This window comes from Larus michahellis, chromosome 1 (assembly GCF_964199755.1).
Source record: "Larus michahellis chromosome 1, bLarMic1.1, whole genome shotgun sequence".
NCBI lineage: Eukaryota > Metazoa > Chordata > Aves > Charadriiformes > Laridae > Larus > Larus michahellis.
Genome location: NC_133896.1, coordinates 119,653,297 through 119,679,797, shown reverse-complemented (window position 1 = coordinate 119,679,797; position 26,501 = coordinate 119,653,297). Strand labels below are relative to the sequence as shown.

The 26,501-nt window shown below is 39.5% G+C and overlaps 2 protein-coding genes across 4 annotated transcripts in view; one reads left to right on the top strand and one right to left on the bottom strand.

Moving 5' to 3' along the window:
• Positions 1-14,426, bottom strand: part of MAP3K7CL (MAP3K7 C-terminal like) — a 51,719-nt gene extending 37,293 nt beyond the window's left edge. The window contains exon 1 of one of the 2 annotated variants that reach the window (XM_074600459.1): positions 14,206-14,426. The gene's annotated coding sequence lies outside the window, so the exon portion shown is untranslated. The remainder of the gene's footprint in view (positions 1-14,205) is intronic. The other variant, XM_074600432.1, reaches the window with a different exon arrangement.
• On the top strand, positions 14,193-25,934 carry CCT8 (chaperonin containing TCP1 subunit 8). Of its 2 annotated transcripts, XM_074600410.1 has the most exons (16): positions 14,193-14,327; positions 15,943-16,033; positions 16,636-16,715; positions 17,888-18,037; positions 18,312-18,492; positions 19,228-19,289; positions 19,976-20,113; positions 20,553-20,731; positions 21,655-21,721; positions 21,803-21,890; positions 22,001-22,116; positions 23,476-23,547; positions 23,750-23,914; positions 24,358-24,477; positions 24,909-25,007; positions 25,691-25,934. In XM_074600410.1, the coding sequence occupies exons 1-15, from the start codon at positions 14,268-14,270 to the stop codon at positions 24,999-25,001; spliced, it is 1,662 nt and encodes a 553-aa protein (XP_074456511.1). In that variant the 5' UTR covers positions 14,193-14,267; the 3' UTR covers positions 25,002-25,007; positions 25,691-25,934. The 2 variants fall into 2 exon arrangements, with proteins under 2 accessions (XP_074456511.1, XP_074456503.1); XM_074600402.1 differs by lacking the exon at positions 24,909-25,007.
• The last annotated feature ends 567 nt before the right edge of the window (positions 25,935-26,501 follow it).

The window sequence follows — 26,501 nt, the reverse complement described above, 5'->3', positions numbered from 1 at the left end:
TCAACAATATGGATTTAAACAGTACTTTTTAAAAGGTTCTCTGAATTACTTTTTATCAATAAACTAGGGAAGATCTCAATTTTAAACAATGGGGAGATTGAAGTCCAGGATGCCTTACTTCCATGACTTGCTCAAATTAATAGTCAAAGGCATTGTAAATTTTGGGTAGAGAGAAATCCCATTTCTCTTATTCACTAAGTAGGTGACTAAAATCTGCACATCTAAGAAAATTATCCTCCTATTTATTGCAACACAAAAAATACTTCTTTGTAACAGGCTGCACATACATCTTACAGTCATCTCTCTGAAAATTACAGAATGCTGATAACTCCATTTTTTTTTCTGCAGGAGCACAGCCTGCCCTGTTTCCTTTCCAGCATACTCTTAGGCATCAGATGCCTGGTACCCAAGCAAAATTCTTTCAATCCTGTGTCACATTATGAAACTGGTGATATGCTAAAAAGGGGATATCATGTTTTATTCATCAAAAGCACCTTAAAGAAACACTCTAAATTAGGAACAGTGGGACTTACTGATATTCGGTAGTAGAAACATGCAAATTTGTAACAATTTTTAGGATGAAGTATCAGTTATTCTACAGATGTAAAAAAAGCCAATATCTGCTATCTAATAAAACACCTGTTGCCTTCCCTTTTTTAGCTGTGCTAGTTTCAATTCATCTCAGTTTCCTAGTATAAGTAGTATTTTAGTAGCATATGACCTCATTCATGCTAAAATGGTGTTTCACAGATTGCCAGTCACTATTTAAAAATGCACTTTAAATATTCTAGCATATGGAAGATGTTCCAAAAAGAAATTAAAAAAAAAATAAAAATGCTTTGCCTAAAACTGCACACAGAGCAAAATCTTCATTTTATAGATTCCCCTGAGTTCAAACAGAATCCCATTTTTGTCAATTTCTGATTAACTTATTTCTGCAGCAAAATTTGTTAAAAATCTCCCACTGGGAGGACTTTGCTATCCTTTACTGACAGTGGGGCTGGTCAGGGTGAAGCTGTGCCATGCTATAGAGAATTGATTTTGAAAGCATAAACATTGGTGAGTCACGTCCTTTAACTCCACATTACCTGTAGAATTTCTAATACCACTTGGATTGCATGGCTCAGAATTTGCCAAATATTAAAAGATAGATGGTATATTCCATTTGTCTACCATGGTAAATGAATAAGTGTCCTCACACCAGCCACAAAAATCAGATTTCTTTGTTGGCCTGATCTCTTCTTGCAGTCCATAAGGATAACCACTTCAAGTCTGCATGGAACTGGGTAGAGAAGTGGTTTTCACTACAGCAGCAGTTATCCTAGGTGAGATCAGAACATCCAATATGAGGCAATCAAATCACAGTTTTCCCAGCCAGAAATACAGAACCAGAGAAGAATACTTCTTTCTTGTCTTTCGGATAATGGAAAGGTATAGATCAAATATACATTATTTAGTCTTGTTGCACCTCACTCACAACCTAACATCCCAAGTCCTGATAACTGGAGCAGCCAACAGAGCACTTCCTTACTGTTCTCAGATACTACCTCCAGTCTTCTTGCCTTGGTAGTATTTTAGCACAGGTAAAATAATGTACTTTCACCCAAGCTCTACACTCACAAATGGATGAACCCTATCAGATTAAATGAACTCATTAAAACCAGCATGAAACATACACTGAGCACTGACTTAAAAAATAGAACATAAGAAACTTTATAATTAATGGCAAATTGATATGCAATAGCTGAATTCACTTATACAGGATCATACAGATCTAACAAAGAAGACTGTTGCAAATTAAAAAATTGTCTCAGTCAAGGTAATGGGGATTTTCAGAAGCTGACTTGACAATTTTTACACCTGCCTTAAGACCATCTAGAAATAACTGCATCTTGAATCATTTGAAAACCTGACTGGTGAAAAACTCCTTTGCTTCCACAGCAAACTCTAGACAGAAATTGTGGGAAGCTAATTCCGCTGGGAGGAAGAAAACTGAAGCCTTTGAGATATGATGCTGCCAAAGATCCTTCTGTATCTCTTGCATGGGAAATAAGATGAAAGTTGAAGTTAGAAATATTACTGGAAAAGACTATTGTCAGAAATCAACAGGTGCAAACTTACACGCTTTACTCACATCAGCATAGAGATGGAAATAACCTTTAGAAACTAATTATGGGAAGAATGATGATCGGTCATCTCAACAGGGAATGATGAAGGCATATATGGATAGATAGTGTGCAGTAATTCACTGGGAGATCAGCAGCCGAATGTTCAAAGCTAGAATTGGCTAGCACAGGCTAACTGGAAACACCAGCACTTTCTCACAACCACTTAAACACAAATGCATCAACTTGCTTACCAATTGTGCTACTGAACCACATCCAACTATCCTAGGATACAAAGACAATTCTCTCATATCCATGTGAAAGTGGACTAATCACTCCATTTCAATTGGACTTGCTGTTCCTTAAGGGGATGCTTAGCTTAACTTACTTAAGAATTTACCTGAAAAGGATACTACAAGACATTACAGCCTCACTTGTTCATGATGGCTGAGGTCATCGTGCTCTCATGGATATACACACAAGACTTCTAAGTCAACACACTCTGTCATGAAGCTTTGCTGCTTTAAGGAAGAAATCAGCATCCAAAAGAATGTGGCAAAATCTCCAGCAGCAGCTGGTATTTTGCCCATACTTGAAACCTCACTGCTGATTCAGCACTGAAACTGCCTTAGTTAATAATGCCAGATGCAAACATAGAAGTTTAGAAACAATAAATGATACAATATTTATTAGCAAAAAAAATTCATTAGTAAATGCAGCTTATAATAGACCAGGAAGTCCTCACACTTCCTCCAGATATTAATCTTTCCTCCCTCCCTGAAGAGAAAATGTATGATAATATAACCACCAAAAGCAGAACAGACAGTTCAGCAGTGCAGTAGATATATTAGGCACATGACTATCACACAATGACAGGATGTGTGTACATTAATTTATCTTGTTCTGTAGAATGAACTACGTTAAACAATAAATCATCATGGTTAAAAAGTCAAAAATTGTTAGAATTATGACCTGCCTCCAGTTGGTTTGGAACCAACCTACAGTTGGTTTGGCACCCTTGTCCATCTCTGATATGGTCTTCAATGATGGATGCTCATGCCACTTTCCTCCATGAACCCAAATTCAGCCAAAATTGCTTGTTCCAATGAAAGATATTATATTTTTATAAACCCAAAGATACTATAAAGGCACACTAGGGAAAAAAAAAAAAAAAAAGACTTCGCTCTGGCAGATAAATTATACAAGACAATTTCAAAGGCCACCTTACCTAGGGACAGCTCCTGCTCAGAAAACAAGACTCTACCAACTTTCTATTGGAACACTGACAAGACAAAGTAGGGTAAAGACAGTAAACTGCTGCTTTTTCAGAGGGGGAAAAGAGCCCTTGAACTTTGCTCTTCCTAAATGATTACCCATGCCCCTGAGGCAGACTGCAAGTGAAGGACCAAGCGCTACTGTTTTGTCATTATTAATGCCACACTCTTCCTCTTATCACAGGACTTTAATAAAGAAGAAGCAGATGTTCTCATGATCTAATGTACGGGACTAAGCAGTGATATTAATACTCCGGAATATTCCCATATTAAGTCACCCACACAATACTGTTTAAGTGCAATACTGACAGGAAAGACTTGACATTATCTAATTAGCATTAGTCAAGATGACATATTGTTTTAGAAATGACATAATATTGATATTTCTCACAAGAAAGAAATGCAAATAGGCTCTGCCATCAGTTTCTCACTAAAAAAATATTAATAAAATACCCTACTTTTTTGTATGATTTTCAGTACTCCACAGGGGAGAATTCCAATGGTTTTATCACTTAAACGGAAACATGTCTGCTACAGGATTTTTGAGAGATTGGCAGTAATGACTCCCAAACACACTGGTTACCTTTGAAAGCCCGTAATTCCAGACAACAGAGAATAAGCACTAATTTGTTAGTCACTCACACCTACTCCATATTATGAGTAGAAGCAGCCGTTTACAGAGACACGCTCTTCAATGCTGCCCCTTAGAGGACGCATTTGAGAAATTAATCCATCTCATGTCAAAGAGCCTTTGAAGACAATAGGAGGAGAACTGGATCAGGACAGTATAATATGGTACCATTTGAAACCTATTGACTATTTTGATACTGACTGTTCAATAGTATGGCATGTTAATGTAAAACTCCTTAATCAATTTAAGAAATTGCCTCTGCTACAGCAATTTTTCTCAGAAAACAACCTTGATTCCCCATACCATGTAAGCCCCTAATGACGTCCTGGTTTTGATTTTATGATTTTCTTCATGTGTTCATCCACAATAATCCAAGAGCAAAATGAAACCTCTAAACTAAACCTGTAATGAATCTTTTCTAATACTTTTTTTTTAAAAAAGCTCTGTTGGCAATACTAGCTAATTGTTTTAACACCATGAACTATATGCAGAATGCTGTAGCTCCTGCTTGAGCTCTCTAAATCCCGATTCTCATGGGAGAGTGACAGGAATGCCACCCTCACAGGGAGGCAGCAGGGAATATTGATCTTTAAATTATCTGAATTACAGGGTCCTGATAAAAATGTTTAAGATTCTCATCTTGCAATATACATCTCTACCTATGTGAGAGCCTTCACCATACCTTGAATGCCTTTCCTTTAGATGAGCAGTTAGATCTTAATGTCGGTTAACTGTCCATTTCAGATGAAACGTTATGAAACACAAGACTGCAGTCTGAAGTAGCTGTCAATGACATCATCAGAGAAGCTGTAAGATATCTGGGGTAGCACATACATTATTTTTGGGAAAATTATACATTCCAGGATACAGTTTAGATCATCAACTTGTCTGCCACTTGAGCATTACAAGTCTTCAAACACAGTGCAAAATTAGAAAATTACTATTGAAATACCTAAAATGAAAATTGCTCCCATTTCATTCACTTACTTTCTACAATTTTACAGCCATAAATAAAATGACAGTGGTTTTAAATGAACAAAACTAGCTATTAATAAAGCCCTCAATTCTTGAAATGTTAAATCCAGTAACAGCGTGCTGTTTACTAGAACTGGATAGTTTCTATTACCACAGCTTATCAGTTGATGACATTTCAATTTTAAAGCTTTGCTTTCAAAAAGTTACAAAAACCATGGCATATAGACATGACAGGCTGCTTTTGAATTTTAAAAATGCAAAAAAAGTAAGGAAAACTGTTTCAAATATTTTTTCTCTTAAATTTTTTTTACAAGCCATAATTTGCCATGATTACAAAACATCCTCCAATTTCACTTGCTCATGAAACCCCTTTTTTTAAAATTCAGAATATCCAAACATTACAAGGTTTTTGCTATTCATCTTCACACTACCACTCACAGATTTCACCATAACCTCACTTAAGCCTCCTAAAACCAAGAAATAGACAAAAAAAGTTAAAGCAGTAAGCTCCTATGAGACTGTAAGATGTTACGCAGTGGATTCATTCTTTTCTCCAAGATTTCAGGGAGAAACATTGAAAGCACATATCTGGAATCCTTTAACACAGGCAACTAGAGATAAATGCACAACTGAAAATAACCTTTTCTTTAGAGCTGCTGAGAAGTCTGCAGGGGGGCTCCTGGGGCATTTGGAACTTTTTGGAACCATATCATACAACAGGAAAAAAACTGTAATCACACTTGTTCTAAAAGTTCCCTTATTTTCACCCTATTGTTGGTCCTGGGAAAATTTATTATAACTACTAAGTCTGAGCATAGATTAACTGAATAAGCCACACTGTTACTAGTAATGTAACCTACATTATCAGTGGGTAAATCATAAGAATTTTTTTTTACAGTAAAAATACTGTACATGTTACCCTTAAAAGCATAAACTCTGTATTTCACTGTTACAGCTTGGACTGTGATTCTGGTATGTAAAATCAATTATTTGCTCTCAAATTCATAATCCTTTAGAAGTTTCATCAGAACAGAGCATCTTCTTCTGTAGTTCTCCTGTAAGTGACAGCGGTAACAGAAATTCAAGATTAAAGACAAAGTGCCCGTTAGGCTGTATTGTAGAGGATTGGAGGTATGAAGGCACAAAGAAGTACCCCATGAGCTGTGAGAGTTCAAATTTCAGGGACTATGAAGTCTTGAAAAGCAGGCATTAAACTGCTGAGGAGAGCAAAGGGAGTTAAACTTGTGTTTTCAAAAGCACCGTAAATTTAATCATACACTGCTGAGTGACTCCTTTGGGTTTCCCCATATTTCCCAAAGATATCTTTCTGAATCCTACTCCACTGTATTTTTCTGAATTCACGTACAAAGCATTCATGTACAAAGTCTAATTGATCAATTACACAGAATCAGAGAATCACAGAATGAAAGGACCTCTGGAGATCATCTAGTCCAACCCCCCTGCCAGAGCAGGGTCACCTAGAGCAGGTTGCACAGGAACGTGTCCAGGCGGGTTTTGAATGTCTGCAGAGATGGAGACTCCACAGCCTCTCTGGGCAGCCTGTGCCAGTGCTCTGCCACCCTCAAAGTAAAGAAGTTCCTCCTCATGTTTAGATGGAACTTCCTATGTTCAGGTTTGTGCCTCTTACCTCTTGTTCTGTCACTGAGCACCACTGAAAAGAGCCTGGGCCCATCCTCCTGGCACCCACCCTTTAAGTATTTATACACATTCATAAGATCCCCCCTCAGTCGTCTTTTTTTCAGACTGAAAAGACCCAAGTCCCTCAGCCTTTCTTCATAAGAGAGATGTTCTAGTCCCCTAATCATCTTCATAGCCCTTCTTCTTATATTAATAAATCAAACTAAGTTCAAATGAAGCAAAAACATCGCAGCATGGTTTGGAATCTTGTATGCTCTGCCTTCCACCGCTGCTTTCTGTGAGGGTGGTGTCCTCTGGGCCAGCTTATCCAAAGCCTTTGTAAGTGATCAAACAAGACAATTGCTCTCTCAGTTTCCGTAGGTGTTGGGAACATAGATGACTCCCTCCTAAACGGGTGACTTGCTGATGTTCAAAGTAAGAGCGTGGTGGTATGGCTTTCTGCCACATTGTCCCACTTCAAGCACTGGTTTAATGTCTTCTGCTGTCTCTTCGCCAGCTGGCTGACAGCAAGGACATCTGTTAATGGATCAAAATAACTGGTGCAATGCTGTTGGACCATTTTCATGCAAGAGAATAATTAGCAGAGAATGTGTTGTGAATCACATACATGGCTTACTGATGCCCGTATTTTAGTCAACAGAACTCAGAACCTGGACCATAAAGATGCGTAACAAACATTTAGACATTCACTTCACTGTACTATGTTAAAAAAAATAAAAATAATAAAAATGAAGAAGCTCAAATGCATCACAGATAAAATCTATTCTTTGCTAAGCAATGAACACCTAGCCTGCAGAGCTGGAAAGATAAGCAATACTAGCGATGAAAAACAGTTGGTACAATTATCCTTCAAAAGCAAAAAAGGCAGAGATTTCTTTACTGCTCAATTACTGCTTCAAGAATCTTAACCTCAATACAGGGTTCAGAATTAAATCTGTCTGGTAGCCAAAAGGAAAACTACTGATACTGCTGAGTCAGGGATGTGGTGTTGCCACCTTCACCTTGGAACTTCGATGTCCCGTAACATCCTTTATCCTTTTGCTTCCCTCAGCCTAGTTCTCTCAGTCTCATTTCACCCATTCATTGTGTAGTATGCAAGGTATCCGGAGATCAAATACTTAGTAAATACACGTAAATCTGAGTGAACAAAGTAATGCAGTATTCTGTAGCTTTACATATCGTCATAGCACAGTACAAACATTAGTTTGCTGATTAGGTGTACATTAGAGTGATTGTCTCTTCTTAAATAAACCTCCAGGACATTAGCATTTCCTTTGTTATACATAGTACAACACCGGTACATTCACAATTACCTGTTTTGAAGTTGTTTATTAGAAAATGTTCTCTGCTTATTCTTTGTATGTAAGTATGATTCTTAGTTACAGCTAGGAAGGTTATGCAGTGCAGAAATGAGGACTGCAAAGGTGCCTCTGGAATTCTTTTGATTCACAACCAAGCACACATTCAGGCCAATTTCCAAGCTGCTGGCAGATACACAGGACTGACAGCATAGCCAGGAAATAATGGGACACACAGAAGTTCCACAGGTCATGCTGATGGGTCACATTCTACGCTGGTAGCAAGGAGAGTGCTCTGCAGACCCTGGTCCCAATTCAGAGACAGGTGGGCCAGGAGACTGACCTGAGTTCTGGAGAATTAATGGATTTCTTAACAGATATATTCAGATGACACACAATTAAGAACCCTAAAATTAATCCCCAGATAAGAATGGGGACAATAAGAGAAACAAAATTTGTAGTTACTTGGACAAGGTCTTCAAAATTATTTGGGTAGAGAAACAAAGTATTAAAAATTGGAAAAACTCCTGTCTTTGTCCTGAAGATCTAGTACTGATTTAGGGTATCCTTAGAAAATTCCATATTGGGCATCCAAGTGAAGGCAGGACACAGTGAAGAAAGAAGAACACAGATCTCAGTTGTCCAGGTGCCAACCAACATAAACTGTGGTCTTGATCTCAGAATCCTAGCTTTTAGCTACATTTTTTTTTCTGCTTAGTGTCTGCAGAGCTGAAAGAAATGCAAATCGGGTGTGGTAGTAGCTTGTTTCCAAGAGTCTGCAGACAGTTGGTATTTATTTTACTCTTTATGACTTCATTTGGGTGCTATTTCTGCAGAAGTCTTCATCTATTCAATGCCAAGCCCTCAGCCCTCTTTCACTATTTCCTATCTTTTCTAATTACAGCCTAAAATTCCTATTTCCCTCCCACTCCTCAGTTTGATGATCCACATAGGTACTGATAAATTCTTCCCACCCCAACAAGAACAGCTGAACTTTCAATAGCAGTTGGCTTGTATTTCCAGGTATTTTCAGGCTCCTGTGCACTCCACTGGAAAAGGTTCCCATATGACCACTTTGAAAACTGAAGAGAGATGCTTCTCTAGTCCTTATCTGATCCTGGATTTGACCTCCTAATACAAAACAGAACTCACTATCTAGAAGATGTCATTTTTGCCCAATTATGCTTTCTTTCTTATGGCATCAACACCAGAAGACCTCAACAATTTTGCTTTCTCTCATGAAATAGAGGCTGCTGAATTCTATTTTGGTGTGTACTGTACCAGTGTCACAGCATGATTTTATACCTTGATTGTACCTGCAAAACAAAATCAGTACAAACAGCATCAATTCCTTTGTGAGACTATCATCCTTTCCAATCTTATTTGTTTAGAGGAACCTCTGAATTCTTGACACTTGTGTAGGCAGAATCAAACATACTGGGTCCCTAACTCAGATGGCAACTGTCATCATTATTTTAGTATGTCAGCATTTTCGAACAATTTAATCTACTGATCCCATGCAAAGGCAATACTCCTCTAAAATCCCCAGAAGTGCTTTCCAGTGACTCAAACTAACTGGATTAGCTATAGCAGAAAGCACATACACTGAGGTAAGAATACACAAATGGTAAGGAAATCTTGCTTTCCTGTCTAGCTTGCAATCCTCTGTACCAGCAAGCAAGATAAATCCAGGATGAGGGTAGCATTTAACGCAGGAGCTATGGACAAAATGACCTAAGAAGTACTCAGTTGATTAGAAGTACTCTAGTTGATTAGAGTGCTCCTTCTCATTATGTCACAAGTGTGATAAGCACAATCTGGGAAAAGCTGATGTAACTGCTGCTGCTATTACTAAGAGAATTATGTTCACCCTGAATGTTCAGCCCTATGTGGTTCACAATTCTCTGTTTCAGGTGTAAGTATGATTCTCTGCAAACCAGGTATGGTCCTGGCTTCCCTCAACATGCCACTCACATTTTTCATTGGCCAGATGTCAGTGTTGTTGGACAAACACAGTCAGACGTTATACTCACAACTTCAACAGATACTTTTCTATCCCTTGTTTTCGAATTGGTCAGGTTTCCACTGCTGATTAAGCAAATAGAAATTAACATTCTGTCCTTTTTATGAACTTCCCAAGATATTGTTAAAATTTTACCATCCTAGAATTTGAAAAACATGTGCCTACAGATAAGCTGGGGATTTCCACGTGTACAGTAATAGATTTTGACTGGCAAAAGGGCAGCCAACTGCCAATAGCCAACCCTCTGACCTTTGGATGGTCTTTTAGCGTGGCAATGTCTGTGCAGAATATAAATGGTGTAGAAGAGTAGCTAAAAAAAGATCAAGGCCAAGTCAAAGTCATGATTAGACAGCGAGTCCCAAATAACTCCTGATTATAACAGAAAGGGGTGTTTTAGTGATAGTTGAATACAGATGGACAGATATGTATATTGTATATATTCATAATCACAAACATACATATATATTTTAGTTTTGGTGGTATTCTGGCTTTAGAAAATGTAGCTAGCATAAGCTTCAATAAAAGCACTGTACCAACAGGGCGGTTCCTGAAATATCTGAAGATAGCATAAGGCAACACTGCCACAGGGAGACTGCGGCCCTGTCTCCCTTCATCTCTCCTTGTGCCAGCCCAAGGCTTTGCACAGCCATGGAACCTGAAAGCTGGCCGGTTTTCTTTTTGGTTAGTCTTAATGCAGATCGGTTCCCTAAGCTGGTTTATCGCATGGGGGCAAAAAAGTTTGGCAACAGAAGATTTGAGAGAAGGGAAAGGAGAATGCAGAGGTGAAGCAAGCAGCCGGAGATGGGACTGCCTTTGTGGCAACTGTCCTGGTTTAAAATACTGGACCTGGAGTTGGGAATCGTTGAGCAACACTGACTTTATGACTCTACAATATTAGGAGTAGAAACAAACATGGGTAAATTTACTTCTCCAAGCAAAAACAACACTTAGGAAGAAGCCTAAACTGGAGTGAACTGGACAGATGAACTGCTGAATAAGAAGAGCTGTGTCTTTCACCCCCAAGTTGCTTAACTTACTCAAGTAGAGTTGACTCAACAAGAAGTGCCATGCAATGCTGTGATGGCTACTGTTGGCCTGCATGAGCTGACTTTGTCTTTTGCTGTAGTTCCAACATTATGCAAGCTACATTTCCTGTATATAACCACTTGCGAGACTAATAAAATAACAGCATTTTAATTATTGAAGACTCAGAAAGGGAATATCACCTTCTTAGTAGGATGAATGCTCACAAGGTTAACATGCCACATTGCCAGGCAATAATAACCCCTCATTTAATTTCTAAGCTAACATTTACTAAGGTTCTGACAAAGTGAGCGCTTTGGAGAGGCCATCCCTGAAAAATCAGAGAACAGATTTCAGAAGTTATGAGGAGATAATTATCCATCCTTTCTTGTTATGGAAAGGTTATAACGAGTATAAACTTAATAAGCGTTTTTAATAGTAAAATCATGTTTCTTTAGCACCCTACATACTATTGCCTTGATTCTTCTGTTATTTGTCTTGGTGAAAATCAAGGAAGGAGAAGAATACCAATATATACCAATGAGTTCAGAAACATTTTTTGATACAAATCAATACTGTTTGGGGCATCATAATTTAAGCCCAGGTTGGCAATCCACCTAGGCAAGTGATAAGATCCTACAGGAAAAGAACCATGGACTTCCTAGCTGAAGACTGCAAAATTTCCAGGAAGCCATTTTATCATTTAACCATTCTATTTCCTATCTGGAAAAAAACGTACTCATGTTAAGTCCTGCAACAATGAGGTAGCTACATCCAGATGATGGCATTGAGAATGCAAAATGTATGGTAAAAAAATGACAAAGCTTTTAAGTGCTGATAAATCACTAGAGACTTGCCTGAGGTCATGCAGGTTATTAGTCATACACACAAAGCTGAAACACATCCTGCAGTTACTGATCAGCAGTCTAACCACTTGAACCATCTTTCCTCTCTGACCTAAAATTAATGTCTCTGACTAGAATGCATTCAGCTATTGATATAAGGCCTGTGACTTCATGCTCATGACTATGAAAAGCCTTCTGCATTGACTTAGGAGTGAGTACCCCCTCTGATCTCCATGGCTAAGAATAAATCACAGAAGTTGCTTTATAAAATACAGTTTCTGCCATCTTGGCTGTAGAACAGGACAGACATTTCCTTCTTTCCTAGTTGCAGTGTGGTGCAGATACATTGGAAGGGAGAACAGAGGGATAAAACGGGGTTATGCCCCCTATACCAAACCCCAGCACTTTCTTTTGGAAATGCCTACACTCCTTGGTCACAATAGTCAGGTCTGAATAGGTTCCCTCGTCTGCCTCAAGTGGCATCTGCCTCTAAATACTTCTAGCAAAACTGCGTACAGATTTTTTTGAAGTTCATTCATGGGGTGCTTTATGTAGTTTTGTTTTCTATCACCACTCTTTTTTACACTGCCATGATGCGTTACAGGTTAAAACTGAATTTTAAGAATTATTGGACAGTAAAACTAAATGTCCTCTTGAGGTTGCTTAAGCAACACATATCAAGTGATTTAATTAACCTTGCAGCCTATCTGTGCTGCAGAGGTAGAGCAACTTAGCCTCTGCTGGGTTACAGGCTCAGATACTGTGTGGCCTAAACACAACAGTATTATTTCTAAGGTCTTGAAGTTCTTGTCTTGAAACAGTATGTTTGATTTTGTGTGGCACAGAGGCAAAGTTAATAAAACTTATCAAACCTAAAGCAGGTCCATACAGGAGCAGCTCCACTGTCTACTGGCTGGACCTCAGCTACTTGCAGAGATGTCAAGGTGAGCCTCCTAAGGCCTCTTCAGTGTGTCCTGTAGCACACATATTACTCAGGATTACCTGAGTAATGGCAACTTGCGTGTATTTAGTCTTCTTATCAGTACATTTTGCTTCCATTTGAACAAGTTAGGTTTGTACTAAGCAAAATACTTGACTGGAGCCTGCAAAGTTTTATGACTGGTTTTTGCCATCCATGGCAATGAAGGCTCTTAACTCTTTCTGAGACATGTATCACTGCAGGTACTCAGAGAAATGTCGGGAAGACAGTACGCTGAATTCAACAGTGGAAGACAGACTCTGAAGGAGCCAACATCAGCCACTGCCACAATACTCCTTATCCCTTTACCGCACAGATGATGGTTCCCAGGAAAGACCACCACCGCTCAGAACCCCTGACAAAAGGAGGCAGTGAACTGCATATAGTACAATGAATCAAGCAAAGCTATCTTACCTATTTCAGGAAAACATGAATCATAGAATGGTTAGAATTGGAAGGGACCTTAAAGACCATCTAGTTCCAAACCCCCTGCCATGGGCAGGGACACCTCCCACTAGACCAGGCTGCTCAAAGCCCCATCCAGCCTGGCCTTGAACACTTCCAGGGATGGGGCAACCACAACTTCTCTGGGCAACATGTTCCAGTGCCTCACCACCCCCAGAGTGAAAGATTTCTTCCTGATATCCAAACTAAATCTACCCTCTTTCAGTTTAAAACTGTTACCCCTCATCTTATCGCTACGCTCCCTGATAAAGAGTCCCTCCCCATCTCTCCTGTAGCTCCCTTCAGGTACTGGAAGGCCACTATAAGGTCTCCCTGGAGCCTTCTCTTCTCCAGGCTGAACAACCCCAACTCTCTCAGCCTGTCTTCATAGCAGAGGTGCTCCAGCCCTCTCATCATCTTTGTGGCCTCCTCTGGACCCATTCCAACAGGTCCATGTCCTTCTTTGTGCTGAGGACTCCAAAGCTGGACACGGTACTCCAGTACCTCAAAAGTGAGATGAACCACTGGCTTTGATTTCATTCACCCACAGCAAAACACACGGCTGCCGGACACGCCAGCCATCCCTCAAAGTTGGCAGTGTCTAAATGCTACCCGTCCTAATTGATCTTCATTCTCTCCTCGAAGAAGCCCAGAGCCCGTTCCCCGGCGGTCAGGCCGTCGGCTGGTCAAGCCTCTGGCGGGCTCACCCGGCACTGTGAGGCGAGCAAAGATGTCCGGCGAGACGGCACTTCACGCCACCCGGCTTTCAGGAAACCTTTCGAAGCGAGTGCTCCGCTGGGCTGAAAGCCGAAGCCCGAGCGCCACCCGCCGCCGGTTCTGAGGAAAAGCAGGAACCAGGCCTCGGCCCCGACCCACCCCCGCGCGTCAGTGCTTGAGGCCGCCAAACGCCTCCCTCCGCCCCGCCATCCTCCCTCCCCGGCCGCCTCACCGCGCCTGCGCGCCCTATCTCTCCCGTCGTCCCCGGCGCTGTCTGGTAGGAGCGGAGGGAAGATGGCGCTGCACGTTCCCAAGGCCCCGGGCTTCGCCCAGATGCTCAAGGAAGGGGCGAAGGTGAGAGTCCCGCGGGGCGGGGTGGGGGGAGGCCCTTCGCACCCCCCTCCTCCCCCGCCACGGCCGCCGAGGGGACCGGCTATCCCCCCGGCTTCGGTCCCCTCGGCGGCCGTGGCGGGGGGGGAGGGGGGCGGGGAATCTGCCGGGCGGCGCCTGGCGCACGCGGCCTTCGAGAAAGCTCGGCCGGGGCCGCCATCCCTTCTCGCCGCCTCAGGGAGCCTCGGTGGGTTCCCGTCGCTCGACGGGGGCGGCAGCCGGCCGGGCCCGGCCTGGCCCGGCAGTAGTGGGCCGGGATGGTGGGATCCGAGCTGTTGGCGGCGGGCTCGGGCCTTCGCCGCGGAAAAAAAAAAAAGGCGGCGGGAAGGCGTGAGGTGTGCAGAGGTTTTGTAGGCGGTGGTTCTGCAAAATTACACCGGGTTTTATAGATTTAGTTCTTCAGAGATATCCCCCCCCCCCCCCGAGTCCTTTTCTGTGCCCATAAGAAAAATACCATTGCCAGTATTGCAGAATAACGTGATATCCTCCCATGTATTCCCTCTCCTTAAATCCGTTTTAATCGTGTTTAACACTAACGTAGTGTAGATTTTGATAGTAGTCAAGGACTGTGCCTGATAAAGCCAGAAGCTGTCTTTGAAAGGGTGGACAGAAAGCAAGCAAGGGTTTGTTTGGGGTTTTTTTTGTGTTTTTTTTTTTTTTATTGCAGGGGAAAATAAAAGACGAAAATTTCTGCTGGATAGAAAGCAAAGTGAAGTTAGCAACTCCAAAAGCTCTCTGTTTTTCTTTTCAGGATCATCGTTGGAGGCAGAGAATGGCATATGTCAAGGGCAGAGGGAGAGCAGGGAAGCAGAGTGGCTTACGTGCTGCTTCTGTAATAAAAGAATTCAAGGCCAGAGTAGCAAGAGATATCTTTTATAAAACAAGGAGGCACAAGGATGCCATTCTGAGATGTTTATTTTGTATTTAGAGAGTAAACGTTATTAGAAAGTACCTTTCTCCCTTCTTTTATGGACCGCACAGTACGTTGTACCCTGCTCTTTCTTAAGGCCCTTTCTGGGAATCCCTCCTTTTCTTGAGGCTTCCACACTGAAGCCAGGCTGATTGGCTTCTCCGACACAAATATTTTATGAATTATTCTGCTTCATTTTCAAACCATACATGTTTGAACATAGAACTGAGTTAAATCAGTTTTTTTTTTTCTGGAATACAGAGCTGTGAGTAAAGAATTACGTACAAAAATGCATGTTTACAGAACCCTTGCCCCCCTACAATCCAGTATTTGTTATTTTCTGCTTCCCTTTGGCATGCCACTCAATTTTTTGGAAGACTTCAGAGATGCAAACTGTATTGAAAATAGAGTTACTGTTCAAATTTTCTGTTCAGAAACTTACAGTGCCTACTGAGCTGCCTAGTTGAGAAGGAGTACACAGTAGTTCTTCTCTCATTGTCTTTGGGTAACGTTTGGTTTCCATTTAAACTTTAAGGGAAATACCAAATCTTAAATTAACTCAAAACTTTCATGGACTCAGTAGATTATTGCTGCTTTAAGGAGAAATTACTAGTTCATCCCTCTTTTTGTTAGAAAGCCTAATTCTGAACAGAACATTTTTATTTTTAGCATTATTCAGGACTAGAAGAAGCTGTCTATAGGAACATCCAGGCATGCAAAGAACTTGCTCAAACCACCCGTACAGCTTACGGACCAAATGGTATGTAAATCCTAAAATTATTATAGTGTTTTTGAGCAAATGTTATGTTTGAAGGCTAAACCTACCTTGACAAACAAACAGTTGTTTGTTTCTTGAGGAAACACATTGGGCTTGTTCTAGAACTCATAAATGTAGTCTTTGTGGCTCTACAGATCAGACTGTGTTTGATTAGCTCTTAAGTTATGCCCAGTGTACTTGCCTTTGCCAGATTTTTGAACTGGTTAGTGTGTCCTCTTTGCTGTCTTACTGCTGCTATATGGACGATCTACAAAAACTAAAGGAAAATCAGTAACGTGATAGACAGTCATAATGAACATAACCATACTATCTCTGACCAGATATACCAAAACAAAAGGTGTTCTTCAGTATCAATCAAGTGATGTACTAATAAATCTGAAGAGAGAACTGCTTCTTCAGAAATTACCAATTTCTCGTTAATGTAACACACTCCGAAGTGTTACTTCACAAAAATCTTTTAGGGTCTTAAATTATTAGTTGGTCTAACATTTTACTGTGTAAAAACATACGTGAAAGTTACGAAACAGTGTCTGTGTACAAAATTCTGTTTGCCTAATGGATGTTTTTTTTTTTCTTCCCATTAGGAATGAACAAAATGGTTATCAATCATCTGGAGAAACTTTTTGTTACAAATGATGCTGCTACTATCTTGAGAGAGCTGGAAGTAAGTTTTCTTTCTTCGGAAGATGTCAGTTGTGAACTAGTGTTTCTGTTCATGGGCTGCTGTGGTTCTGAATGTTAATTAGGAAATACATGTCACCCTGCCAGATGATTTACATATGTCATTTTGTAAATCACATTTTTCACTGGATTTGAAGTCAATGGGTTATATCCACAGTGAGGAACAGAACTCTTGTAAAGCAGCACTAAGTAGTTGCAGAAGATGCTTAGCAATTACCTGCTTTTTTTCTGCCAAAACCAGTGTAGAATTAGAAGAGGATATGTCTGGACAATACAGTGTTTGGAAAACTCTGAATGTAATAGGTGTTGTATTAATATTTCAGTGTTGCCATGTTCTCCTGTCTGCTTAGAATATGTTAATTGGATTTAAGAAGCAGAGGATGTAGCAGCATCCTCCTGTGAATACAGTAAACGTGTGTAAAGACTGACCTGTCCTAACTTTTTCTCTTGCTGTCAAATTCATATTTGTATCACAATGCAAATAATATTTTACTGAATTGTATACTTACTGATAGAAATCGTATCAGTATTAAGTATTTCCTTACTTAATGCATTGTGGTTCGGTATAAGTAGAATAACTGTGGAAGTCTCAGTTCTGTTCTTAAAAATAATCTGCAGACTAGTTAATTAACCGAATGAGTCTTGCATGTTACTTTCTGGGATACAATGGCAGCTGCTCTAATTATATTCAAAAATACAGCATTCCTTTGAAAGAAAGGGAAAGCAGTGCAGTCTCAAGCAGAAAAAAGTCTACAATTAAACTGTAATTTAGACATCTACTTTGTGTGTTGCACATATGAATTCAGCTTGAAGATCTAAACTTCCAGCTGTTTTCCTCTTGCAGAGCTTGACTGTGAAGCCACTGCATCCTGTAAAAAAGCACAGAACCGGTGTCAAGGATGTCGTCTAATACATGTTGTAGGGAGAATGCTCAGCTTTCTAATTTTTTTTTTTTTCATATATGTTTGTACTTTTGCTTATTAGGGAAGTTAGCCAATTGAAATAATTTATGCTGCTTTTTTTTGTGTTTTGTGCATTCTTAGTATCTTCAGATACAATTTGAAATAAGAGGCCTTATACTGGATGCACAGACAAACCTGAAGCTGTACTCTTATGTGGGATGTCAGTAACTAAGATGTGTCACTTCTTGTAAAGGTCCAGCATCCTGCAGCAAAAATGCTTGTGATGGCTTCCCACATGCAAGAGCAAGAAGTCGGAGATGGAACAAACTTTGTCCTTGTTTTTGCTGGAGTTCTTCTGGAGTTAGCAGAAGACCTTTTGAGGATGGGGTTATCAGTCTCAGAGGCAAGTTATATTGTTATTACAATTCACGTGGCTTGAATTCAGGTTGCCATTGGTCAGTGGTTTTGGATCATAATATTGTGAATCGTCTGCTTCCTTCTGAAATAATTTCTTAGAGATGTTTGAAGAACAGTATTATGTTTTGCTGCTTGTGATTGCTTGCGTCCCTTACGAGCTTTTGCATTTGTTAATGTTTTATGGCCCTTAGAAAAGGAGATATAAGCAGTGTGAATGTATAGTGAAGTGGTGTAGTGAATATTTATTGCTTGCTGCACAGGTGATTGAAGGATATGAAAAGGCTTGCAAGAAAGCCCTAGAAATTCTTCCAGACTTGGTGTGCTGTTCTGCAAAGAATCTTCGAGATGTTGAAGAAGTGGCATCTTTGTTGCACACTTCAGTGATGAGCAAACAATATGGCAATGAACAGTTTTTGGCAAAGCTTATCGCTCAGGCCTGTGGTAAGTGGACACGAACAGATTTGTGCATGCCTCTGAAAAACTGAGTAAGTTTGCTTATGATCATTAGTAAAGTCTTTATGTAAGATAAAAGGTATGGTTAGTTTATCAAATTTAATTTAATACAATGATTTAGCCTCTGAAATGGGTATAACCCTCTTTCTCTTGTTGAACTCGTCACTGGCATTGTGGCTCAGGAAAGGTCTGTGTTTCCTGCTAAATGTTTGTAGAAATAGACTTCTAGTCTTTTTAAAGCAGAAACCCATCTTCCTCATTTTTTATTGTTAGAAAGATGTATTACGCTTCAGATAAGCTGTTATTAGTCTCAGCCACAGAACAATGGAAGCAAGACTGTAGTTGTATTGAGTTGTTGCTTTCTTCCTTTAGATTTTCTTAGAAAAAACTTTCATGTCTATTTTAGGTGTTTTCTGAAAATATTCTGAGTCAGACTTCCCACTTCAATGTACATATGTAAATGGCTATTCGGACTTAATTTAACTAAGCAGCCGGAATAGATGTTGCTTTCCGATTACTGCATTGTAAAAATAAAATCTCTGTTTCTCTTGATGCAGGGTATTAGTAGATTATAATTGCTTTAAATTTAGGCTGGCATTTCAAAACATTGAATTTTAGTACTTCAGAAAAACTGCAGGCATTATTTATGGTGTCATTGTTCTACTTTATTCATTAAGCAACACAAATTCGTCCTTTTTTTTTTTTTTCCTGTTTCCTGAACAGTTTCTATTCTTCCCGATTCTGGTCATTTCAACGTTGATAATATCAGAGTGTGCAAAATTGTGGTAAGTTGGGAGTAGCTAGCTTTACGGTATTATTAAGGTAAACAGTTTAATGAAAGTTAATTTTTAGATCTTTGAAGATTGAAAGTGCCTTTTCTATTCTGATATCTCTGTTGTGTTGTAGTATGCATAATAAGTTTTGGAAATTGGTCTTTATGTTCATTGTTTAGTGCCCAGTAGCAGCTTTCAGAAACAAAAATCATTAATATTGAAAGTTTACACTAAATCAGATGCATTAACTTAATTATACACAGGGATGTTGATTGCATGTTTGTTGTAGAAGCAGTCACAAGATTAGGCTAAGATGCAGGCTGGTGGAAATGTAGCCGTCAAATCTTGTGCTCTTTCTGTCAATGGGACTTTAAACGTCAGTATGGTATGTAGGATTGGAACAAGCTTGTATCTACTATGAATTTCCTCCTGTGGTTTTTTCCTGCTAATAAATATGTAACAAGTTGAGCACGGAAGATGAATGTCACAGGCCACCAACCAGTCTTAAAATGGGAACCTGTAATACAATGTTCAGTGTTGCTAAATCAGCTTAAGTCTTATTTCTTGTGCTGCAATGAAAACTTAGGTTGCTACATTCAAATCAGTGTAAGTACCACCTTTCATAAGGGTTAGTGCAGCTTTCTGACAGTAAATGATCAATAATACGATGTGCCCCCATCCTGTTTCTTTCCTTTCAGGGTGCTGGTATCTCTGCTTCCTCAGTACTGCATGGCATGGTTTTTAAAAAAGAAACTGAAGGAGATGTTACTTCTGTCAAAGATGCAAAAATAGCTGTGTATTCCTGCCCTTTTGATGGTATGATAACTGAAACGAAGGTATGTAGAAGCTCAAAATAAGTCAGATATCTATTTATGCTGATATGCTCTTATTTTTAGACTTAACTATAAATATTTTTGACACTTGGTGATTAAGATATTTTTGTTAATATTGAGTTCATTAGTTTAAAAAAGTTCATAGAAAACATCTGAACCTAACTTTGCTTTACAGGGTTTTTGGGGTTGGGAAGTTTTTGTTAGTTTTGTTGGGTTATTTGAGCAAAACTACATGCTAGAATATTTGAATGTCAAGGTTGTCTAGGAATATCAGAGTTACCCTTTTTTTGATTTGTTTTACCCCATTTCCTGGGAAGGGTAGCAGTATTATAAAACAGGATGACTTGATGTTTATGCATAAGTTGGGAGACAAAATGGTTTGTCAAAACCTTTTAGACATGTAGTTAGCACTGAATTGATAACAGTGTATGTGTCTTACTAGGGCACCGTACTTATAAAGAATGCTGAAGAGCTGATGAATTTCAGTAAGGGAGAAGAAAATCTAATGGATTTGCAAGTCAAAGCTATTGCTGATAGTGGTGCAAACGTAGTAGTAACAGGTGGCAAAGTGGCAGACATGGCACTTCATTATGCCAACAAATACAATCTTATGTTAGTCAGGTAAGTACTAGAAAAGCATGAAAACATTTGATTTACAAGATTTATGAAATGTACTTCCCATATTGTCTCTTCCCTCTCAAACAAATTAGAAACAAAATATTGCAGACTGTTTAGTTTTTCTAGTGGATCAAGACCTGAGCTGCAATTTGTTTTTTTCATAGCTTCTCTTTCTTGATAGTATTTCACCTCTGTATGACAGCTAATCGAGGAGTAACTTGTGAATATGGTACTGTTACTCTGGTTTAAGTGCCTTTGTAGCACAGCTGAATTCAAGAATATAAAAATTTGTGGATCTAGTAGAGGGATGTGGGCTCAAAGGCACGTAAGACTTTACCATAATGGTTTCTCCTTGTCACAGTCCTCATGTGATGCTTCAGCAATGACGAGATACACCTCCGTGCATCACTAGTGTATTGATGGATGGAAGAACTAATTCTTAATACTTATCTGGGAGCCTTAAATATTTTTATCTATAAGGAAAGCATGTTTATACATCCTTGAAATATATTCTGCACAACATAAAGTCAGATTACTAGCAGCAGCTCTCACGCAAATAAGTGGTCCTTTTTTGAGTGCTTAACTTTACTTTGAACTTCTGGAAACGGAGCATGGTACTCCCACCTTTTGCATAACAAAGGATTATTATAGAGGTGTTGTACAGAGCAATTGGAGTTTTATGCACTAGAAGATGAAGTTTGGTAATTTCCATGTGTTTAAACTACTGGTCTTTGCATAGAATCCCTGGAAATAGATAACTATAACTGGAAAAAAACCAGAACAGTGGATTTTATAACTTGATGCAGTAAATTTTGATAGATGTCATTAGTTTACAAAATGCTGACAAGTTAAGAGAATACTTACTTGCATGTGTTAACAAGTTTCCAGAGCAAACGTTATTAGAAAGACTGGTTTTGTTTCTAAAGGTTGAACTCAAAGTGGGATCTGAGAAGACTGTGCAAAACCGTTGGTGCAACAGCCCTACCCAGACTGGTAAGGACTTTTCAAATGAGGAGCAGAAGGGAGAGTACTGATGAGCAGGTTCACCTCTTAACTCTTTGTTTTTCTTTCCAGACTCCCCCTACTCTAGAAGAAATGGGTCACTGTGATAGTGTATATTTATCAGAGGTTGGGGATACGCAAGTTGTTGTGTTTAAGCATGGTATGTATGTTCTGTAGAACTCCTAATGCCGCTGTTCTAGAAGTACGGTGTTCGTATGTGTTTTACATCTAAGAAACTTAATTCAGTCATGCACATGTCTGTCTGAACAGAAAAGGAGGATGGTGCCATTTCTACTATACTCATTCGTGGATCTACAGACAATCTGATGGATGACATAGAGAGAGCAGTGGATGATGGTGTAAATACTTTCAAAGTACTCACAAGGGTAAGTAACCAGAATACTTCAGTTACCAAAACTGAGCTGTGGATCAGTTCGACGCAAGACTTGTGTTTACTTTGTGCTCATTAGCTACAAAGGCTGTAGCAGGTATTTATATTATCAGCTTAGGTGTAGAGAAAGCTGTGTAATGCTGAGACATAGAGGGCTGTGTAGAGAAGGTTGATGCCGATATCCTTGTGAATGCAGTGTACATAAAAGATGGTGCTCAGCATGTACTGCACTCAGTTTTCCAGTAGTGAGTGACCTCTTGAACATAGATTAGTTTTACCACTTTCTAATGGCAGTAAGCTCGCTTTTGACAGTTTCCCTGAAGGTTTTGTACTGTTCTTTGGAAACCAGGCACAGAAGAAAAGCTAGATATCTTTGTTTGTTGCTGAGGATCAGGAAGAACTGACTGGTCACAGACTAAATTTCTAGTTCACTGGAGACAAGGAATTGCTTCCTTGATGTGCTATAGATGCAGTTCATAGATGGAAGAACTCAGTTCTTCGGAGCTTTTTCTGAGCAGCTTTTGTGGACTCGAATATTGTTTTTTCCTCTTTTTTTTTTTTCTTTAATACAAAAGGAAATGCTTGTCTGTTTACTTGGAAGGTGGCATGCAAAAAATGTTAAACTTCTGTTTGACGCCTTATGTCCTGTACATACCAAGACATGCACGTTGATTTAGAGTACAGAAACAGCCATAGACTATGCTTTTATGCTTTTATGATTGTTTCCAGGAGTGGTCCTGACATAGGATTTAGGATGATTAATTTTCTGTTTAAAGTGAGTTCTTAACTGTGAGTTCTTAAGGGAATGCTGATTTGCTAAAGGATATACAAAATGCTTAATTTTGGAAAAAAAAAAACCAAAACAACAAAACCCCAAACAACAACAAAAAAAACCCCCAAAAATACAAAAAAAAAAACCCAGCACCTTGTGATACCTCTTGACGTATTAAACTTAATGTACAGTAGATTGGTTTCCTGCATATTTCCCAGCAAGTCAATGGAAAAGCTGAGAAAATCTAGGAATTCTATTATTAGTTAGGCAAAAGTTGAAATTACTTATTTTAAAAAAGACCACACCAACAAAAAACGACTGAAAAAACCCAGACACAAACCACACTGCATTATTATTTTGCTTGTTAACAAAACCAGGTATTTTTCTTCAAAGACATTTGGAAAGAATAAATTCTGGTAAATTTCTCTTAAAACTCATGTTTGTTCTGAAGAGGATTCTTAATTAAAGTCTGTGTGGGTTAAAGTTCTGTTGCGTTCTTGATAGAGCATATAAGTTATAAAAAGTGAAAGTTGATATGATGCTTTAAGTAAAAGTTTGTGTTTTGGGATGGTCTGTTCACAGGATAAACGTCTTGTTCCTGGAGGTGGTGCAACAGAGATTGAATTAGCCAAGCAGATCACATCTTATGGAGAGGTACAGCAAACGGGCTTTCATGCACAAACACATACGTACACGTACTTCAATATATGTGTGACTTACAAAAATATATATATATCATGTTATGCCAAAATATGTATGTGTATTAATGTATATAAATCACTAAAAAAAGTGGGGGGAAATGCCTCCCTATCTTACAGTTTTTGAAATGCTGACGTGGTTTTCAACTTCACTTTAGACTTGTCCTGGGCTTGACCAATATGCCATCAAGAAGTTTGCTGAGGCGTTTGAAGCCATTCCTCGGGCACTGGCAGAAAACTCTGGAGTAAAGGCTAACGAGGTCATCTCCAAACTTTATGCTGTGCATCAGGAAGGGAATAAAAATGTCGGATTTGATATTGAGGTAAATAATCTCTCGCATTACTTGGTGCTCTGCAGCACAGGGTTATATTTAAAAGTACTTCTATCAGTATGAAGTGTTTATAGATTAACTTAAATCACTGAAGCTCCATGTTGCACAGTCTAGAAGAATAACTTAGAATTCTAATATGGAAGTGGGCTGCTTATTTTTTTTTCATCAGCAAGCAGTTAAATTCAATGTAGTATAGTGGCCTCATGTAGGAGGTAAAGTGAGATACTAAACTAATGTGATGGATAATAAGTCTTTAGTAATTACTTAACGTGTCTTCCTGGTAATGGATTAGGCATGAAGGTTTTCTGAAGCGAGAAGATGAGATCAGAAAAATGATAACTTGTTCTAAACCTGTAACCTCGAAAATCCAATTAACTTGCTAGGTAGAAGCCTGAGAAAGTTTTGAATGATGCTTTTTTCCCCCTGTCCGATAGGCTGAAGCTGCTGCTGTGAAGGATATGTTGGAAGCTGGTGTATTAGACACATACCTTGGAAAATCCTGGGGTATCAAGCTAGCTACAAATGCAGCAGTCACCGTCCTACGGGTAGATCAGGTAAGCTTACAAATAATTTAGCGGGTGAACTGAAACCTTTAACTCAGTGTCCAGAACACTAATGCAAAATATGTGAATCATCTGGGAATGCAAGACGCAAAAATATGGTACTTAAAAACGTGGTTATTTCTGAAAGCCAGGAAGTAGTTTGTTCAAGAGCTTGTAATTTGGAATGTTGTAATGTTGCCGCTTCCGTAGGAGCGCTATTAATGCGTCTCTCTTTTTAAGACTTGACAGTTAATATCCAGAAAGTTATCCTAACTTTAGTAGGAACAAGATTTAATGTGAGAAACCACCTCTCATATATTGTTTTTATATGAAAATCCAATGTCTAGGAAAAATGGAGGTTATAATCTTCATGATAAAAGTCTTAACTTACTCTGTTTTGTGGAACTTGGGCAAAAATGTATTTGCGTGTAAAATTTCTGTAGATTATTATGGCAAAAACAGCAGGCGGTCCAAAAGTCCCTAAACAACAAGGACATTGGGATAAGGATGACTGGAAAGATGAGCCTGAAAAATAGTGTGCAGTAAGCTCTGTTTCTCTAGCAGAGAGGTATCTGTGTGTGAGTTCATGCATGAGCGTATTGACAAGCACATGGCCGGCGGTATTTCTCTTGAGGACACATAACGCTGTTGTCTTAACCTGTGCTGATGCTGCGTTTTGTAGTTGTGCCTTTGCAAATGAATTTTACTCCTGAAACGGAATTTTCATTGAAGGAATGGCAAGCGCGGTTTTAGTTTTACCTTACTTGTCACTAAAGCAAGTGCAGAAAATGAGCTTTTAACAGGGTAGGACTAGTGGACTTTCTGATTTCAAAGTGTGATGTTTAGACTCAATAATTCAGAACAATAGTTCTGATAATTCTTCTGCTTTCTGTAGTGTGCGTCCTGTAAACCCGTCATTCGTTAGCCTGTTTAAGCACTCACTTTCTGTAGACTAACCAAAGTCTTAATTTGCATGCAGAAATGAGGTAGAAGCCCTCTTTTTTGTATAACAGGTCTTAGCTTCTGCCACTTTCAAGGAAAAAAGTAACTAATTTGTCAATATCTCGATTAGATGGATAATAATATTGACTGGCTTAGGTTCAGAGTAGGGAAACTGCATGAATTTAGTGAATGTCGACATTCAGCATCATATGGCTGTAAGTAAGAGTGGGGTAAGAGTCTGATTCTGACCTTGTTTTTTTTCTACTTCTCTGTTATCTTCAAGATCATTATGGCAAAACCAGCTGGTGGCCCTAAACCTCCATCAGGAAAGAAAGACTGGGATGAAGACCAAAATGATTGAACAATTTAACTGTACTTGTTAAGTGACATGATTATGTGAGTTTTTTAATATTCCAGTTGGAGCCTGTCACAATGTTTTTTGCTCTGTTGCCTTTAAGTTATGAACGATGGTGTCCAATGGAGTGCAGAACTTCAACCACTTCAATAAATGTATTTGCTGTTTAAAATGTTGACTGCCATTTTATTTGTACTTGGCGTGACATGGCTGTTCCTAATGTGTGAACATGCAGGTGTGTTTGTAGGGTGACAGTGTGTAGGGGTGGTGGCCTGCCCTTGGCTGGCTGCTAGCTGACCCTTCCTCACCAGGACAGAGGTGGAAAACACGTAGAAAAAGCTCAAGGGCTGAGATAAACATGGGGATGTGACTTAACTAATTACTGTCTCAGGCAAAACAGATTCAACATGTGGAAAATTACTGATTAAAAACAGAGTTGGAGGGTGAGGAAGAAAAAAAACTAAATCACCTTCCTGTGCCCTTCCCCTTTTCCCAGGCTCAGCTGTGGTCCTTTGCTCCCACCTCCTCTCCCTCTGGTGTGGGGTATGGAGGCTGTGGTCAGTCTGCGACAGCTCCTGCCTGTGCACGCTTCCTGTCCTCCCTTCCCCCAGGGTACAGCCCTTCGTGAGCTGCTTCAGCACAGGGATCCTCGATATAGGTTACAAGCCATGGTCTTCCATGGGGAGAACCTGTCCCAGGCTGCAGCTGCCACCAAGGCACAAGTCCACCCGCTTTGGCC

Excerpts from the sequence above, each read along its gene's own strand:
- CCT8 (XM_074600410.1), top strand. The coding sequence starts at position 14,268 with ATGGCGCTGCACGTTCCCAAGGCCCCGGGCTTCGCCCAGATGCTCAAG. Across the intron at positions 19,290-19,975 it reads TCAGAGTGTGCAAAATTGTG|GGTGCTGGTATCTCTGCTTC; the intron begins GTAAGTTGGGAG and ends CTTTCCTTTCAG. Across the intron at positions 23,915-24,357 it reads ATGTCGGATTTGATATTGAG|GCTGAAGCTGCTGCTGTGAA; the intron begins GTAAATAATCTC and ends CCTGTCCGATAG.